The sequence below is a fragment of the Anolis carolinensis genome, chromosome 3 (assembly GCF_035594765.1).
Source record: "Anolis carolinensis isolate JA03-04 chromosome 3, rAnoCar3.1.pri, whole genome shotgun sequence".
NCBI lineage: Eukaryota > Metazoa > Chordata > Lepidosauria > Squamata > Dactyloidae > Anolis > Anolis carolinensis.
In genome coordinates this window covers 34003051-34021962 of record NC_085843.1, presented here as the reverse complement: position 1 = coordinate 34021962, position 18912 = coordinate 34003051, and the positions used below count along the sequence as shown (strand labels likewise).

Here is an 18912-nt window from a genome sequence, read left to right as displayed (position 1 = left end):
TTTCTGCTTCCCTACTATGAAGTTTATCAGTTCCAATTCCTCAAGCAAATGTAATGAAAGATATGTAGGTTTGTTTTGATGTGTGGTTTGATGGTAGTTACAGTGCTGAATTGATGGCATAGCTCAGCAGCAGAGCATATGTTTTGCATGCAGCAAGCCCAAGATTTAATTCTTGAATTCCAATATAAATTTCAGGTAGCAAATAGTAACAGTGACCTCTAGGAAGCAGCTACCAGTATTAGATGGATTTTCCTATTCAGATACCTGTTTCTTACCATTTACCTTTCCTCTCTGCACCGTGCAATGGTCATGAATTGTTTGTGTGAGTTTTGCACAAGTCTACGAGGTTGCTCCAACCTTCCTGGCTCCTTTATTTCCTTGCTCATATATCTAAGACCACCTTCTCTCCTTCCTCTCTGTCACATGCTGCTCTTAATACACAATAGACAGCAGTCCAGCCAATTCTTCCACTTTAAGTGAGAAAGACTCCAGATTTGAGGGCTGATACTCTGGCCTATTGCTTTGAATTCTGTTGCCTCTGTTCTCCTTGGCTCTACCTTCATTTAGCTTCCTAAACAATATTACTGGCTGTTAAGGTGATCCAAAGATGGTTAGTGTTTGCAATGATTTGCTTTGATCTACAAAGAGAAGAACGTTATTTGAAGATCAAAGTAAACCGTTTTGCTAAAGCAACCTCAGGTCTTTTGCAAGGCAATAAGGATTTTTCAGCACAGCTGAGCATATAACAATGGAGAAATTTTCAGTGTGCAGAGAGTGTTTCATATTTTCTCTGTAGGGTTCATATGCATCTTAAGTGCAGTTGTCCAGAGTTTGAGCTTCCAATTTTGTGATTACCCCACCTTCCCATTTAAGGATCATGGGAGATGCAGTCTTAAAATATCTGGAGGGCCAGACATTGGAAGTGTTGAAATACTTCTTAGGAATTTGAAGTATTTAAAAATTGTGAAATACTACAATGCTTTGTTTCTTTTAGTTTATCATAAGAAGGCAAGATGCTAATACCATTTGTGCAACTTGACCCTTCTGTGCTTATCTGAGTAGCCACTTAGTAAACAGGCATGGAACACAAAGGTTCTTGGCTTCAACTATATTGACTGGGTTCATGATTTTTAAGAGGGGCAGACAACCTTTTGTTGATTATCTTTCCTAGCTTTAAAACAGAAGTGGGGAAATTTTGGACCTTCAGATGGACTATAATTTTTATGAATGACAGCATAACAAATGGTGAGGAATGCTGTGCACTGCAATCCAATAATATCTGGAGGACTCAATTTTGCTCAACCATGCTTCAAAAATTTGTTTTTCAATGTCTGCATGAAATTGCTGGCAGAAATCATCCAAGTATAGGGAGAGGGGTTTGTCCCTGTGCTGACTTTGCATCCACTTTCCATTTATTGTGGAGGGGCTGGGAAAGTTCAGAATCAATGTTTGGAATCAATAATGTGTTGAATAAGGATGGAATTACGTATATCTGAACTAAAGAGAGGTGCTATTGATTAAGAAGACTTCTGTCCAAGGTGGTACAATTTGCATTGGCTGCCAGTTTTTTTCTAAATGCAATCCACAGTAACATTGATTTGGATTGGGCTGAGTTTATAAAAAGGAGTATCTCCACCATGTGGATTTGCCTTTCCTTAAAGATAGCTCAGTTATATCTCTCGCACCTACCCTTACCTTTAGAGGTATCAGTTGGCAACTCAGAAGAAGACTACACAGTCATTATAATTCAGATTGAACTGGATTATATGGCAATGTAGACTCATATAATCCAGTTCAATTCCGTTCAGTCTGCATTATATGACAGTATAGATGCTTATGGTGACACCCTGCATATGGACTTATCTGCTGTAAGGGGTCGGGTTAACTTCTTCTCTGTTCTACCAGCAAAATTAAGAAATCGCCCTTAAACAAGCATTTAGTTCTGCTGTTCCTCTGTTGATGCTAATGTCAGTTTTGTATTCTCCAATGTGTGTTGTGTTTGGTGCTATTTTTAAGTGTAGTAATTGTATTTTAATGGTAAGCTATTCCATAACCTCCAACTGTTCCAATTTAGTATGGGCAATCCTAATTAGTTCTTGCAAACTGAGAACTCCTTGCTGCCTTGGATTGACCTTGGACTCAGCTGAGCTGTTTACAAGTCCAGACTGTCCAGCTGGCCCCAAGCTGGTTCAGTCATGCTGGATGGTCACTCCCATCTTCATTGTGAGAGCCACAGAGCTCCAGAGAGCTTTTGACCATAGCAAAGGTGCTTGCACAACCTGAAATCAGCAAAGGTGCCTATATTGTCAGAATAATTTATGCAGCGCAGCAGCAGTTGGATGGGGTCAGTGGAGTGCAGAACGAAGAGACATCAGAGAGAATGGTAAAACTATATACAAGTTTTACTGAAAGCAGTAATAAAGACAAACAGACTTGAAGACAATGGACACAGGACTTGACTTCTCAACAGACAGCAGAACAGAACAGAACTGATGCAATCAGTAATGCATACACTTGTGTCTGAATACTCCCCAGCTCCAGCCACACATCAGGGTCATCACAGCTTCTTAGCAATTAACTCTTTCCAGACTATAGTACACTCTGGATGATGCAATCAGTATGCAATACAAACCAAGACACAAATTGAATTTAAACACTATCAGTACACAAATCCCACATTAACATATATGACCCAAGGAAAGGAAGGGGGTGAGCACAAGGAAAAGGATATGGTGACACTGAAAGCTGGACCTATTCAAATTATAGAGCTAGTCCAGCAATCCATTCCAATTGCAAGGTGTGTTTCTGCTCTGAAGTTTTGGAGAAACTCCAGAGTATTCCCTAACTTCCGCTAATAAGCATTTTGGGGTTTCTGGCTGGTGTAGGCAGGCACTGAGTTCAAAGTACAAATGTAGTTTGCATCCACTCTACTCAGCAGAAGGGTAAAGAGAGGAGGAAGATGAATCCTTTCCTTCTGCTAAGGCCAGGCAAAAGCTAACAGCTTCAGTCTCTCCTAGATTATTTGTTCTTTCTCATCTTAACCATATTTTGATATTATTTGGACACAAGTGTCCCAGTTTTCAACTGTGAAATGTTGAAGGGTATGAAGTCTTCTTATGCCTCTTTTTATACTTTCGAGGGGAGATATGTAGTAATTTTTGTATAAATAAAAATAGGTAGTAGGATGAAGCAGGAAACGAAGGGCACGTGTAAGAGTGGGTAAATGGGTGTCTTCTTCACTCTGTGAAATGTGTTTTGCATGGAGAAACTCAAAACCCAAAATTCCTAGTTTTACTGTGTTTGTCTGTGTGGGTGTATTCCTGGAATTAAATACAACAGTTATATTTTTTACAAGACTTTTAAATGAATTACAATAATTTCTTTATAATTGCAAGAGCCCACATTAATTCCATTGTATCTGGAATTCCATTGGATCCCTTCTGAGAAATGTATGGTATTTTTGTGTTTTTGTTTTTGTGGATAGCATTCAAAGAAAAATTATCTAAACTATCTGTGAGGATTGGCAAGTAGGACAAAGGCCTCATTATGGAGACTGTGGTTTTCAGCAAACTGTTTATCATGTTAACTTAAGACCCCATAGTTTGAAATTGTGCTGTGCATCATTTAGATAAAAAGAGAGCAATTTCTGATTTTCAGGCACAAAAATAGTGAACATTGTTATGCTTCATTTTTGGAAGCCCTATGGGTTTTATTGAAGGAAACCTTCCATGTCTTTAAAGGGAACATCTTTTCAGTTGTTTCCTCACAAGAAACCAGACAACCTAATTAATAGATGGTTAGGTTGTCCACATCATTACATTTTCTTACTCTACGTTGGACCAGCAATGGCCATTACGCAGATTGTACACTGATGTCAGCTCTGTGTTGTTTCACCCTCTTTTTTTTCATTCACATGTTCTGCAGTTCTCGGGTTGTAGAGAGAAAGGTCCACAAGCCATACCACGGCTCTCTGCAGTTATAGCCTGTGGTAAGCCAACAGCTTTTTAAGAACAGTAGTACTATTGTACTGAGCCCTATGACATCGTTAGACACAGTCTTCTCTGCATCTTTTACCTCTTTCTCCATGCTGCCGAAACAGAGTCCTATGGAGTCCATCACATGACACAAAGCAACTTCTTGTGAGGCTCGGTGGTGCTCCAGTTCAGTAGCGTGGATAAACAGAGCTCAGAGTGCCTAATGGCACAAAGCAGGGAAATACGGGGAAAGATGGACCAGGAGATTTCAAACTACAGGAAAGAAGATTCCACCTGAACATTAAGAAGAACTTCCTAACTGTGAGAGCTGTTCGGCAGTGGAACGCTCCTTCTTTGGAGACTTTTAAGCAGAGGCTGGATGGCCATCTGTCGGGGGTGCTTTGAATGTGACTTTCCTGATTCTTGGCAGGGGGGTGGACTGGATGGCCTGTGAGGTCTCTTCCAACTCTATGATTCTATGTTTCTATGAGGATAGCAGAAAACAGACCTTGATGGAACAGAGTTAGATGGTTCCCTCTGCTGTCCTACGCTTTCCCTCTTTTTTTCCCTGCCCATCTGATGAGGCCCTTAGATCCTAGAAAGTTTCCCCACATAACCATTGCTTCGAGCCAGGTTCTCAACATCAAAGAAAAGCTATAGCGAAGATATATTTGGTGATGAACCAAACAAAAGAAGCAAAAAGATTCCTGGAAAAACAACAGTGTCTTAACACATTTTAAATGAATTGAGATAAGAGTACACATTGATATCTAAAGAAATCCTCCGTTCTTATAAGACGAGAGCAGTGGCTCTGAATCTGGGTCCCCAGATGTTTTTGGCCTACAACTCCCAGAAATTCCATCTAGTTTACCAGCTCTTAGGATTTCTGGGAGTTGAAGGCCAAAAGCATCTGGGGATCCCAGGTTGAGAACCACTGGACTAGAGTCTATTAAGACTGGGTACAGTATACACTGATCGAATTATTCCAACAAATCTCATTGATCTTCCCAGGCCTATCTCTGTCCAGGTCCTTCTTGAAACTTTATAATAACTTCTTTCTCTCCTCTTCTGCTTCTCTCCCGGCTTCTTTTATCTTCTCATCTGTTTTTTCATCTGCACAACATCAATTGGAAGTCTTTCTGGACATTAGAATTTATTGACTTCACCTTGGAATAGGAAACATTTTTGCTTTCCAATGGGAATGCTTTGTCAGGCGTATTCAAACAAAATGAAATTAAGAGTTCTAGAAAGAAGAGGTATGGTATTGGAGCATTTTCTGCAATGGAATATCTACTATGGCATGGCTTAGCATGGTGCTACTTGTGTTTTTAGCAAATGCATTTAGAAAATGCTTTTTAATAACTTTCTCCACCCAAGCAGACATCTGATTGGACTGGAAGTTAGTAATAATTTGCTAGTATTCAATTGTCTGATAGTTTGCATTGCTTAATTTTTTTTTCTTGTAGTAGGACTCTTTTTCCTCCAGATTCCACTTACAACATGTCCTAAACAGAAGTTACTGTACTTTGTAATCCCCCAAAGTAACTTCTAAGCTTTGGACTTCATCCCACACAATAAGTAAAATTTTTGAGATCGTTGGTTTTCCCTTAAGCTTCGCCACACCCCGTTTTGAAATTAAATGGAAGATTTTCCTACCATCATCACACCTAATCATTTTATCCACTTTCTTTAAGATTTATCTGTTTGATTTGCCATCATAAGGAAGACAGGTGAAGATGATATAATAATCCCCGAAAGTATAAGGAATATTTCATTTACTATATAAGCACAGATATCTCTCAATTAAAAAATGAAATCTATTTATTTAACATTTGAAAAGAGATCTGTTACTGTTCCTTATTCCTCGGTCCCAAAAAAGTAATGGCGAAAGAAAGGATACAATACTGCCCATCTCAACTCCTCCCTCCATGATGATGTCATCGTTTTACAGTAGAGTCTCACTTATCCAAGCTAAACGGGCTGGCAGAAGCTTGGATAAGCAAATATCTTGGATAATAAGGAGGGATTAAGGAAAAGCCTATTAAACATCAAATTAGGTTATGACTTTACAAATTAAGCACCAAAACATCATGTTATACAACAAATTTGACAGAAAAAGTAGTTCAATACTTCAATGTATGTACGAATTTAGCACCAAAATATGATATATTGAAAACATTTGACTATAAAAATACATTGGATAATCCAGAACCTTGGATAAGCGAGTCTTGGATAAGTGAGACTCTACTGTATTTACAGACTGGCAAGGGGGAGGGGGATTCCTATCACATGTTAAATTGGCTGTTTTTACACGTCTCTACACTCATCCCCTGTTGGGATATCAGCCAGCATACCAACACCTTAAATCAAGAAATAGTTTTCTAAGATCTACAGAGATACTCACAGGAACACCTCAGCAAGCGAGAGTCCAAAAGTGACAGGCTAAAACCCGGAACCTCAAGCCGTGGCTGATACCAAATGAGAGACTCTCTCCTGGGCACACAGAAAACTGGGCGACTTGGAAGGCGCTGAACAGACTGCGTTCTGGCACCACTAGATGCAATGGGCTTCATTGTTCTATCAGCACCATAAAGTGAAATTTAGCAAACCCTGATTTTTTTCCATGTTCTCTATGTGCATGTATGCTCATGCCTTCAGGTCATCTGTTGACTTATGACAGTACCCCAAATTTCACATGTTTTTCTTAGGCAAGCAATACTTAACCTACAGCGCCTGGTATTCCTTAGCAATCTCCCATCCAAATATGAGACTGACCATGCTTAACTTTCAAGATTGGATAGGTGCTTAGGTCTACCCCTTTCTTATGAACTTGCTATAATTTCAGTTCCTGTAATTCTAAATACACTGGGGATCCATTACTACTTTTATGGGACTCAGCAGTGTTTTACCACCTGCCATTTTTAGATCTATTCCAAGATAACTTAGTACTGAACTGTAAATCAACAACTTTGTCCTTAACAAAAACATTTTGAAACAGTTAGCTATCCCCTGTCATAATTTCAGTAGTTAACATCAATATATGTTTTCTCTTAAATACATGACATTCTTTGTCCCTAATTAATTACATGTTTCTCTTTGTACAAATGTTCTGTTTTTCTCTTCTTTTTTTACATGTTCCTTCTGTTGTGTATCCTGCCTGACATAAAAAACAGAATCTAGCCATTGTTAGCCTGGTAATTTTAATTCATTTTGTGCAGCTTTCCATTATACTGGTGTACTGAAAAGAATTAATGTGGTATGCTTGGCATTGTTCCTAACCCCCTAATTTAGGAGAAATTTCAAAATCATTTTTGAGAAATGATTCCAGGAATCTTGCTAAATTAGTACAGACATGTTTTTTTCTAGAAAGAGCTGCTTTACATTTGTTAATACTGTCATCTTACATTCTAGGAACCTAAAACAAATATTCATAACTAAGGCCTATCCATTCTGCCTTTACCCTATTTAAAATAAGTTTAATATCCTTGCTGCATAACCTTGCTAAAGATAATTTCCTGACGATTAATAGTCATTTGAAGGTGAATTTGCTGATGGTGTACTTCAAGCTAATGTCTCCTCCAGGTTGCTTATTAATCCTTACCAACATACTCTGCTGTGAGAGCCAGTGTGGTGTGATGGTTTGAACACTAGACTACAGCTCTGGCTTCAGATCCCCACTTGGCATGGAAACCCACTTTGGGCAAGTCATATTCTTCCATCCTTAGAGGAAGGCAAAAGCAACTCTCTGCTGAAAAAAAAATTTTGCTAAGAAAACCCAGTAGGGTTGCCATCAGTTGGAGACAACTTAAAGACACACAATAACACATACTGCTGTTGACAGAATGCCTTATGACTTCAGTATATTTTGCTAGCCGCCTTCTGTTTTGTAGTGTTGTACCCCTGAACAGAATTGTTGGGGCCATCGTGCTCCTTTCACAATATTACTATTGAAAAGAGCCCCATGTCGGGAACTTTTATGAACAGTATTTCAATGTTTCGTCTGAAAATCTGCATAGCAAATCGATTTGAATTATGCTCATTTTAATCAGGAATGCATACATTTGTGAACCATTGAGTTTAATACAGCATATCATATAAGGGAGCCCAGAAATCGATGGACCACCAGACTTGCTGTTTGAGGGATTTGGAGAATTGTAGACCAAAAAAGTAAGTTTTCTAAGCTCTGGGAATGGGTTGTATTTGACTTGGTGAGTGGTCAGGAGATGTGCAGGCCTAATTTGAGGGTTAAAAACCTATTGGTCACCATGAGTGAGAAACAACTTTGAAAGCACACAGGCACAATTGTGACTGGGACAGCGTAGGACCCTGTCATTCTCCAAAATGTGTTTCAGCACAAGATGCCCAAAAACATGGAAAAGTTCCTTTTTTAACTACAACTAGCATGGGCTCTGAGGAGCTTCTATGAATTATAATCCAAGGTTGTATTTGTCAGCATTTATACACTATTATTTCTCTTTTATCATTAAGTACTTCTGGGTTGTATCTAAATGAATGAGTGTAGTAAATTGTATTCAACAGACAATGTTGTCAAGGGGTTTTGCTTACATTTGCAACAACTATCATTTTAAGATATCTCTCCACGTTAATTTGTTCCAGTGACCACTCTGTTTTATTTGTGTTTAATACCATTTAATATGCTAAGACTGCCTATCTGAGCAAGCACTTCTTTTTGTATAAGCCAGCCCATTCTTTTTCTGAGTGACGCATCTACCTTATATGTCTAGATTGACCTCATATATACATTGAGGGCAGGTTTAGGGACCAAAATTATGAATTTTGATATTACCTATGGATAAGTTTGAGGATCATTGTACAGAGGGGAGAAGCATCAGTGCTGCCTCTGGAGCTCAACCACCTTTACTGTACAGGCATTCAAAAAGCCAGAAGCAACACCATGGTGGGGGAACGGTGGTGGGTTCTCCTGGGATGGACTAAGATCATGCCTGTCATCACAGTACACAGAGAAGGAGATGATTCTTTTTTTTTAATAAGAGTTAAAGTACAGTAGTCACATTGATGCACGGATAAAATTTCTAGACTTGTACATAGGGTAATGAAAAGAGTTCAAGAGAACATCTTAACCATAATAGCGTGTGTATATATATATAACTTCTCCCTAGGTATTTAAATAGGTATTCACAAGCACAAATTTTTAGTACTATTTTTATTGAACTCTGAGGAACATATCTAAAGGTTGACCATGTTGGGTTTTTTAAACTTTGTTTTAGGTCTTTTTGTTTTTTAAAGTACTGTATATATTCGAGTATAAGCCTAGTTTTTCAGCCCTCTTTTTAAGACTGAAAAAGCCCCCCTCGGCTTATACTCAGGTGAGGGTCCTGGTTGGCTTATATTTGGGTCAGCTTATACTCAAGAATATATGGTACATTTATTATTTTTCTCTATTATTATTGGTATTACATTTATTGTTTTTCTCTATTATTGTTGCTGCTATTACATTTATTTTACTCTATTTTTATTAATAATAATAATACATTTATTATTTCACTCTGATATTATTATTATTATTGCATTTATTATTTTACTCTGTTTATTATTACTTGTATTATTTTCCTGTATTTATTATTATTATTACATGTATTATTTTACTCTATTATTATTAAAAGGATACATAAGCACATTTACATTGAAGAAGATGAGAATAATGATTTGATCAGAGTTGGACAGTCTTATCTTAAATTTGAGCTTTATGTAAATATTCAAAAACATTTAACCTACTGATGCCTCAATTAATGTAATTTTATTGGTTTCTATTTTTATTTCTGAAATTTACCACCCTCGGCTTATACTGGAGTCAGTGTTTTCCCAGTTTTTTTTGTGGTAGAATTAAGTGCCTCGGCTTATATTCGGGTCGGCTTATACTCGAGTATATATGGGTAATTTTTATTAGGAGGGAATATATTTACATAAAATAAAATACTTGTAAAAGTCGGGTATTTGGGAAAGGAAAAAACGGGGTGGAAAAAAAGGTCTTGTTTTATTTTTTTGATTTTTGTTTTTCTTGTAAAGTCTTTCTTATGATGTAAGATAGTCTAGAATTACACATATTACACGTACATGTATTGTTGGGCTGTGGTTCTGTGGGAACCAATTCACATATGTGGCAGAACTGCTAAATTCTCAGTTCCTAATTATTCAATTGCTTTTCTCAGTAATGAAGGGAAAGTAGTTTCAAATTTTAAATGGGTTGATGCTCTTCCTGTGGACTTTCTTCACCATCCAGCTTTTACACCCATACACAAAAATGAGAAGCAGCCATGATGCTTCCGCCAAAAAAAGAAAAGACAAGAAAAACTTTCTTCTGCTTCATTTTAAAAATCAGGAAATAGTGCCTTCATTTTGATGTAAGAACCATGTGGTTTAGCCAAAGATGTTCTTTCAAGTGCTTAAATCTGAGCTGGATTTAACAAAATTGTGAGACCAGAATGGCATAACCTGCTACTGTATTTTATAATATGATATAAAATAGAAGAAGTTGCCAAGTTCAAGGTCTGTTAGAATATATGAATGCACTCCAACATCTTGCTATAAGTTCCAGCTTATCATTTTTATTTCTAGAATTCAACCTTCACATTAAACCTTATTTGGTGCTACTGAGCAGTACAATTTATTCATAATGCAGATGAATTAGCCATCCAGTTGCTACTCCCAACTACACTAGATTCATTGACCCAACTGCTGACCCCTTACTTCACTCCTATGGATGAAGTGAGACTACTTGAGTTAGAACTAACACTGTGAGCTAGTTCATAGTGTGTTTTCTTCTAATCTTATTCAGTTTGTAAGTAAGTGTTCCTGAAAACCTGTTCAAATTGTCCAGGGGAAAGCTTCTTAAACGGTGGGTCATGTAAGTGAATGGTGGAGGTCACTGTTGCTGCTATGGAAGGATGAGAAGAAGCTAAGCCCAAGCTTCTGAGGGAAGGGAAGGGAACCAGCCAGTTCAATTGGCCATAAGATGGACAGGAGAGAAATAACCAACAACTGAGGAGCAGTGGTAAGAGGAGAATGTGGGTCAAAGAAAGACGGGAAATATGTAAGGGCAAAGGGAGATGAGAAAGAACCCCAGCCAGCTCCTCCAGAGATTTACTGCACTTTCTTTTTCCCATCATACCCACTTGCTTGAAGGAAATATGAAGGGGTTGTTGTCATTGTTTTAAGGATTGCACCATAATCTTCCTACAGAACTTGGCTTGGAATATAGTGGACCCTCCATAAGCACAGATTCAACAATCCCTAGCTTGAAATTGTGTGTGTGTGTATGTGTAACAAACCTTAACTTTGCTATCTTACATAAGGGACACCATTTTACTCTACTCTTGTGTATGATGAGATTTGGGCATCCATGAGTTTTGTTATCCATAGAGTATCCTGGAACCAAACCCCATCAGATACTGTATTTTACCTAAAGGATTTGGATTTTATCTACTTGGAACTTAAACATGCACAAATTTTTATTCTTATGCTACAGTTGACCTTCCATATCCATGGATTTAAACCATCTGATTTTTTGAAGTTTGATTTGTATACTTATTTTATATAGCTAGCTATATACCCAGGCTCTCATAAAAATGTCTTGAGCAAAAAGGGGTCGCAAGTTGAAAAAGTTTAAGAAGCTCTGACTTAGGGCAATATATTTTCTCCATTGTCTTTTTGTAGCATGGTTGAAAGTGTTGCAAAAATTAGTGTCATTGATGCCAAGATATTTTTACGTTCATGGCTCGTCTTGATTTCCCCTAAAAGGAAGAAATTCAGCAGCCACTAACTTGGAGGATATTAAGTATCAGACTTACAATGTGTGATTTAAAGTATATTTCTACTAATGAACATACAAGGAGAGACATGTATTACATTTCCTTTTGCAGGTCTGATACTATAACTAATTCCATGTCTAATCTGAATATTACTGGTACTTTATGCACTGACCTCCTAATAATGAGGTAGCGTTCTGGCAGTGAACATTAGCATTACAAATGTTGTGAGTGCAAGGTGTAACAAAGAAAGCTACCTGCAAATATTTGATATGGTGATCCTGCTTCTTTGAGGGGAAAGTTTCAAAGTCATTGCATACTCATTATACTAGTACATACTGTAAAAAAAAAAACAGTAATCTTTGGTAAGAATGTGCACTATATTCAAAGAGAATAAATATCATCCTCTAATATCAGTGGCTGGAGGGAGCATACTGGTTTCTATTGAAGGAGATACAACTATTTGTTACAGCAGTGTTCCTCAAATTCTGCTCCTCCAAATGTTTTGGACTTCATCTTCCACTATTCCTAACAGCTGGTAAACTGGCTGGGATTTCTGGGAGCTGAAGTCCAAAACATCTGGAGGAGCAGAGTTTGAGAACCACTAGTTTATGGTATGACCCCTCTATCCGCAAACCTACATACAAGAAAATATGCCATCTCTATGAATTTTCTTGATCCTCAAGGCCGTTCTATGGTATGCTTCTTCAGAAGTTGCTATTATTCATGATTTCCTGCTTCCACATTATTATTATTTACGCATTTACATATCCCGCTCTCTCCCCCTTGTAGAGGGACTCAGTGCAGCATTAAGAATATGTCGTTCTTGCATGCATAGGAGCTTGCCTGAGTTTTAAAACCATTATGGAGGGGATTTTTCTAAAATGCAGAAGCTCAGTTAATCTCATCCTTACTATGTTTCATCAGCAGGCAAAGACTTCATGCCCTACAAATGCCCCAACTTTTCAGGGACAATCCCAATTTATCATCTATAATCTCACTTTTTAGATATACCATCTTCTCACTTTTGCTCCCACGTTCCCTCTTTGTTCTCAGTTACTGCAGATTGAATTCAAAGTGCTAAAGTAACTTGTGCTCAATAAATCCAGGATGATGGAGAAATTCAGGTCAAAGCAAATGACTACAGTCTGTTCTAGTTCATATATGCTTCCTCATTGCTAAATTTGGCAATCTGGGCCACATCTTGATGTTGATTTGCCATATGCATTCTACTGCTATTGGTTACAATGTGTCTGCTATTGGACACAATGCAAATGTCAGGATTATTTCACATATCTTGCTAAAGTGAAACCCTTGTGATTTGTTTTGTAGATATAACGGCCACAAAGGATGAGAATAATTATAACTTTGAAATGTACAAAATCAACGCTGTGTCATCAGCATGTCTCTTGATGACAATAAATGTGATTGCATAATTTGGAAAATATTCTGAATCCTTTTGAGAGGAATTGAAAATGTATGGTCTAATGGGTTAGCTGTCTAATAAAAACCAAGGAAGCTTAGTGTAACAGCAATATGTGTAGCAATATATGTAGCATTTCTATTTTTTTTTAAAAGCTCTGTGGAGTGTGATAATTTGTATCTGTCTTTGATACACAAAAAGATCTTGTATTTTTTATTATTTGTCGTTGTTGGTCTCACGTTTTTACAAGCTTCCCATTTTGTTTTCACAATATTTAAAACTTATACTTAAAAGTCTGTTTTGATGGGGTTATGGCTTTATTTTCCACAAATATTTTAATCTGCTACCTAACGTTACCTAATGTTGTTTATTATATGTGTTGTTTTGGTAGCATGTAATCTTGCATCATAGTTTTACTGGTTACAATGAAATCTTCGTGAAAATAAATCCTTTAACAATGTATTAAATTCATTGATGATAGTGGTAATGATTATCATTGTTAGAACATGTGTAAACTGTAAGCACCAGATAAATATTTTTAAATAACTTGAGCCCTACCCATAGACAAGCCAGAACAACCACCTGTTAGAGATATGGAACCCATTTTCTGCCTCTGGGAACCTCCAGAACCACATGGACTGCCAATAAGGCTAAACAACATTAGCAAAAGTAGTTGCCAAAATTCTCCTCCTGGTTTGAAAAAAATATTTCAACATTTTAGGGAGCAGCAGGCTTTTAAAAAGAAGGCCTCAGCAAAAGATAATTTACTATCTTTTTTTAAAAAAAACAATGCAGTGCTGATTCTACAGCTTTATTTTTGTCTCCCTGACTTACATTGTAATGATTCCAGAAATGGGGTTTTCCATACTGCATGTGGCAAATAACAGCATCCAATATATTGCACTACATGCCCCAGTGTCCCCAGCCTAACAAGATCATTCTTCATATTGACCAGGGTTGATGGAAATTGTAATCCAACACATATAAGGGAGATGAAGTAGGGGAAGATTGAATTACACAAAATGTATTATAAAAAATAGGAACTTTACCCTATAGCTTTGTCAAATATTTTTGAAGCATTACTTGTCTTTAGTGCGTATTTTGTTGTCTATTTTGCTAATGTTTCTGTTTAATAGCAGCATCCAAGACAGGCAAGTTCATATTTTCTCTTTAACACCATGGTTGATAAATCAGTACTGCCAAAACTTCAACTTGAGTTGAGAAGTGTGTGTAATGAGGATGTATCCAAGGGAACCAACTGAAGTTTCAGCATGCCCTCAAGAACCATGATGGTGACTTGATTAGAAAGGCAACTCTTCTCAGTTAGGAGACCTTTCTGTTTTTCTCTTGCTTTCATAGTACAGTACTTGAGTCTCAGTTCCCACTGAGATTTCTTTGTTTTGCTTTTCATTGTGCATTTGGCATTGTTGAGCTACTGTTGTTTACTCAGCTATCTCAAATTAGTAGCTATTATGAACTTAAATTAATAAGAAGTTGAAGGGCAAAGGAATGACATACTGTGATTTCTTCTGACTCAGTATTTTATTTAGGATCATGTTTCTTTCTTTTCTCCCTACAATAGTCTAAAGTGGCAGTAGACAGAATTCAAGTGAGCTTCTATACCTATAAATACTTTTTTCTCTCCTCTCTCTCCATACATACTTACACTGAATTGTTTTCCCATTCTCAGATCACCTCTACAGGGGTAACAGATGGGTGAATGTTTGCTCATCTCTTTTATGGATGACTTGTCTTCCTCTGCCCAATGAAAGTTGCAGTGGAGGGCTCAATTGCCTATGAGTCACAAATCAGGAGGGCTTTGCTCCCACTGTTATGAAATCAAATCACTGCTTTTATTGTACTGTTGTATCTATCATTACATTTCACAAAAATATCATAGGACAAAGAATTGCTGCTTTGGAAGATTATTTCTTCTAATCATTCTTTATGCTTCAGCACTGATTACATTACACCATGAGGAATCATTTTAATGCATTCTGTATCTGAAAACCTAATTGCCAAAAGTCAGAAAATACATACAATACTGTACGCTAAACCTTTGTATCCATTTAAATATCACCACTGAGTTGTTTCTGTATGGTTTTTAAAATATAGAAGAACTGATTAACTTTTCCCACTACGTGTGCATTGTTTCAATGGCACTCAGAGAAAAATTCTAATCACCTTCTCATTTATCTATAGAGTCCAATCACCTATATGGTTCCCTGTATGTGTCTGCTTTTCATCATGGAAGCAGTGCTCTGTTGATAGGTAGAAAATCAGTTAATGCTACCAGATAAATGAGACAGGAAAGCCAGTGTGGCTTAGTTTTGGACAATGAGGATCTGAATTATGCTCAGCCACTAAATCATCTTGGGCAAGTCAAACTCTCACAGCCCAGATTGTAAAGACAAACCTTTCTGAACAGTATTTCAGAAGCCCCCATCAAAGATTTACCTTAAGGTCCCTGTATGTCAGAAATGACTCAAAAGCAGATGACAACAAGATGAAGCAGATACATTCCGCCTAATCACATCCCTCTGTAGAAACAACCTTATTTTATCACAAGTATCATTGTTACGGGTAAGACAGTCCCACAGTCTGTCTAATAGGTTTTAGGATGCGGCTCACCACTTCACCTTCAGCTACCTTTCTTCTTTCTTGAAAGGGCTCTTTACACAGCAGCTTGACAGGTCCGAGGAATCTTTTAGCCATTGCAAATATGCTGTCATTGCAAGGAGGATGGGACTCATTTGTTTTGATTCGGCCACTGATTCCAGACTCAAGCATGGCTAGCACAATTGCTTACATAGTAATGTTTAGAAAACAGAGATGTGAATATCTTCATAGTAAAGTATCATTGTTATCATCTGAAGAAAACCGAACAAGGGTTTCTGTCCACTATAGGGACTCAATTGTTGTGTGTATGTGTACATTCAAGTCACCTGTTGTCTTGAGGCAACCCTATATATTTAGTACGGTTTTCTTAAACAAGAAATGCATTGCTTACTATTGATAATGCACTGGAACAGGAATGGGAATCATGTTGACCTGTAAATATTGTTTGACTGCATCACTTAACATTATTTGTTGCTGGATATTTTAGCTAGGGCTACTGGTAGTCGCCATCCAACAACATCTTGGAAGGCTGTATTATTCTCACTACTGTTCTTTAAGATCTATTGTTGTACAGCTATATCTGTATAAATTCTCTCACCTGAAACACAGTGTTTAAACAGATCTTTCCTCACATCAATGTGCTTTCATCAGTTATGTGTGTAGCCCTTTTGTCATGAACTCTCTCCTTGGGTAGCAGAGAAGAGGAGACTGTCATCTTCTTAACCAAAGTTGAATCAAATGACATTCAATGACCTGACAGACTCCACGAAGCCGTTCTAATGATCAGAACCTTGCTAAACCAACATTTGACTTTCCTGACTATCCTAGGGAAGTTGTGTACTTTTTCTAAGTGAAGTGTTTGCCCACCACAGCTCCTGCTGCTGAAATTGTCAATGTGATTCAACGTGCAGACAATGACAGATGATGTACAAGGCACCTTATCAGACTTTTTAAAATCAGAAATGAATTTGGTATCAAAGTACAGGCAGTCCCTAAATTATAAACAAGACGGGGACTGTAGGTCTGTTCTTCAACAGGTACATTTTTAAGTGTAACACCAGTCTCATTCATATATATATATATATATATATATATATATATATATATACACACACACACACACACACACACACACACACATACATACATACATATACATACACACACATACATACATACATACACACACACACTGGTATGTGTGTGTGTCTGTATAGCTTTGGATAAGATAGGGAAGGGTTAACACCACTGTGGTGTTTGTTTGCCTGTCTGTGCCCCATTCAGAAAATGTCACCTCATTTTTTGTACCTGTGATAATTGAGTTTTGAAATATTTGGCTTGCTGTGGAAACAAGGATTGATGAGAAAGCTTCAATGGAGACACCTTTTCCCCATGATAACTTTTTCAGGGGTGAATGTCCCTTCTGAGGAGTAGATTTCTTTCACTTCTTGTTGTCTCATTCCCCCCACCCCCTAATTCTTAACTATGAGTCAATTCTAAGTCAGATGATTGTAACTCGGGGACCACCTGTATATGAAGAAATGAAACCGCTCTATTTTCGATACAGGCCTTCATGCACAAAAGTAAAAATACGAAAAACATAAAACTGAACTTGAATGCATTGCATTTTTCCTTCTATTTCAGAAATCGAAGCAAAAGAAGCCTGTGAGTGGTTGCGAGCTGCTGGATTCCCACAGTATGCACAACTCTATGAAGGTATGTTTTGGGGACAGTATTTATTTGCTCCATGTTTAATGTATTGTGGGAAAAGGGCATTGTGTTAGCTTTAGTAGGCAGCTATCATTAGGCAATAGACAATGGGACGGAGAATGCAGGATCTGTACAATGGAAAACAATAAGGAGACAACTGCTGTGGTCCAGAGTACCATTCCACAACGTTGCCTACCGCACTAATTTTTCTAGGCAAGGCATTTCTGCATTTGCCAGGCCACATCTGGATTCTGATCAAAAGTAAATTAAAATTAACTCTGTGGGAGAAAATTACCTTTCTCCCACATCCATATGTTGTAAACTTTGATAAATTCTGATTTAAACATTAATTGAAATGAATTTTCCACCATTGTCATATCTCCACTTTTCTAGTTACTTTTCTAGCACAATTCAAAAATGTTAGTTTATTACATATGAGCCCTAAATCCCTTGGGACACTTGAAAATCCTTCTATATGGGAACAGTGTTGTAGTAGAGTGCAGGCATACAGGATGAAAGCATCATTAAAAAATAATAATTTGCAGGGCATCATCCGTCCCTCTTCTTGGGTTCTTCTTTCTCCCCTGAGCTTAGCTGCACTCCTCCCAGTAACGCAGAAAAGTGGATTGGTCATGCAGTGGGGAACAGTCATGAGCAGTTCCTGTTGGAATGCATAGCATTTTGGGTTGATTGGAATTTGCATACTAGGACAGAGAGTGGAAAGGCTTGGAGTCTTCTATGCAAGTTGCAAATGTATGAGTGACTTTTTAAAAATAATAATGAGACACATTGAAATGGGACAAATGGGAAGGTATGTTTGCTGTACTTCTTGCCTAGATTGGCAGAGTTTTACCCACAGTTTGCATAGAAAGAAAGGCTCCTATTTGTACCAGTAGATGCATTGCGTCAAACTCAGTATCCTGTTCTGGAGTTGGACATCCAGCGAGTACAAAGTCTTACACCATCTCTCTTCCCCATAATTGGGAGAGACCCATTCCAAATAAGCCCTCTTGCCTACCATTCATATAACAGCTGATGACATGACTGGCATTCTATCTAATTTTGGCCCTGTTTTGCAAAAGTCAACTCTTAGTTTACAATATTACAATGTCATTGTCTGATAAGCCCTTTTTCATATAGTTGGTGAAAGCACTTACATTTGCAAACAACTAAAAACACTATGTAACATTTGCAGTGGTAATGTTGTATTTTTACTGTTAGATGCTTTGGATCTCTAATAACGTGAGGAGACTAAACAGTATATGCAATAAAAATTATGACCTATGCACCCATGTTATTGTATGTACCTTTTACAAAGAAAGCTTTGGTATATCATCATTGCCTGCCATATTTATTTCAAGTAAGCACTCAAAGATGTCATTGCAGAGCATATGACCAC

At 37.6% G+C, this 18912-nt stretch overlaps 1 protein-coding gene across 5 annotated transcripts in view; it reads left to right on the top strand.

Annotated features, from left to right (window-relative positions):
- Positions 1-18912, top strand: part of stard13 (StAR related lipid transfer domain containing 13) — a 272259-nt gene that overhangs the window by 206978 nt on the left and 46369 nt on the right. For all 5 annotated transcript variants that reach the window (XM_062974708.1, XM_062974710.1, XM_062974709.1 and 2 more), the window contains one exon: positions 17448-17519. In XM_062974708.1, the coding sequence (XP_062830778.1) occupies positions 17448-17519 (72 nt within the window). The remainder of the gene's footprint in view (positions 1-17447; positions 17520-18912) is intronic.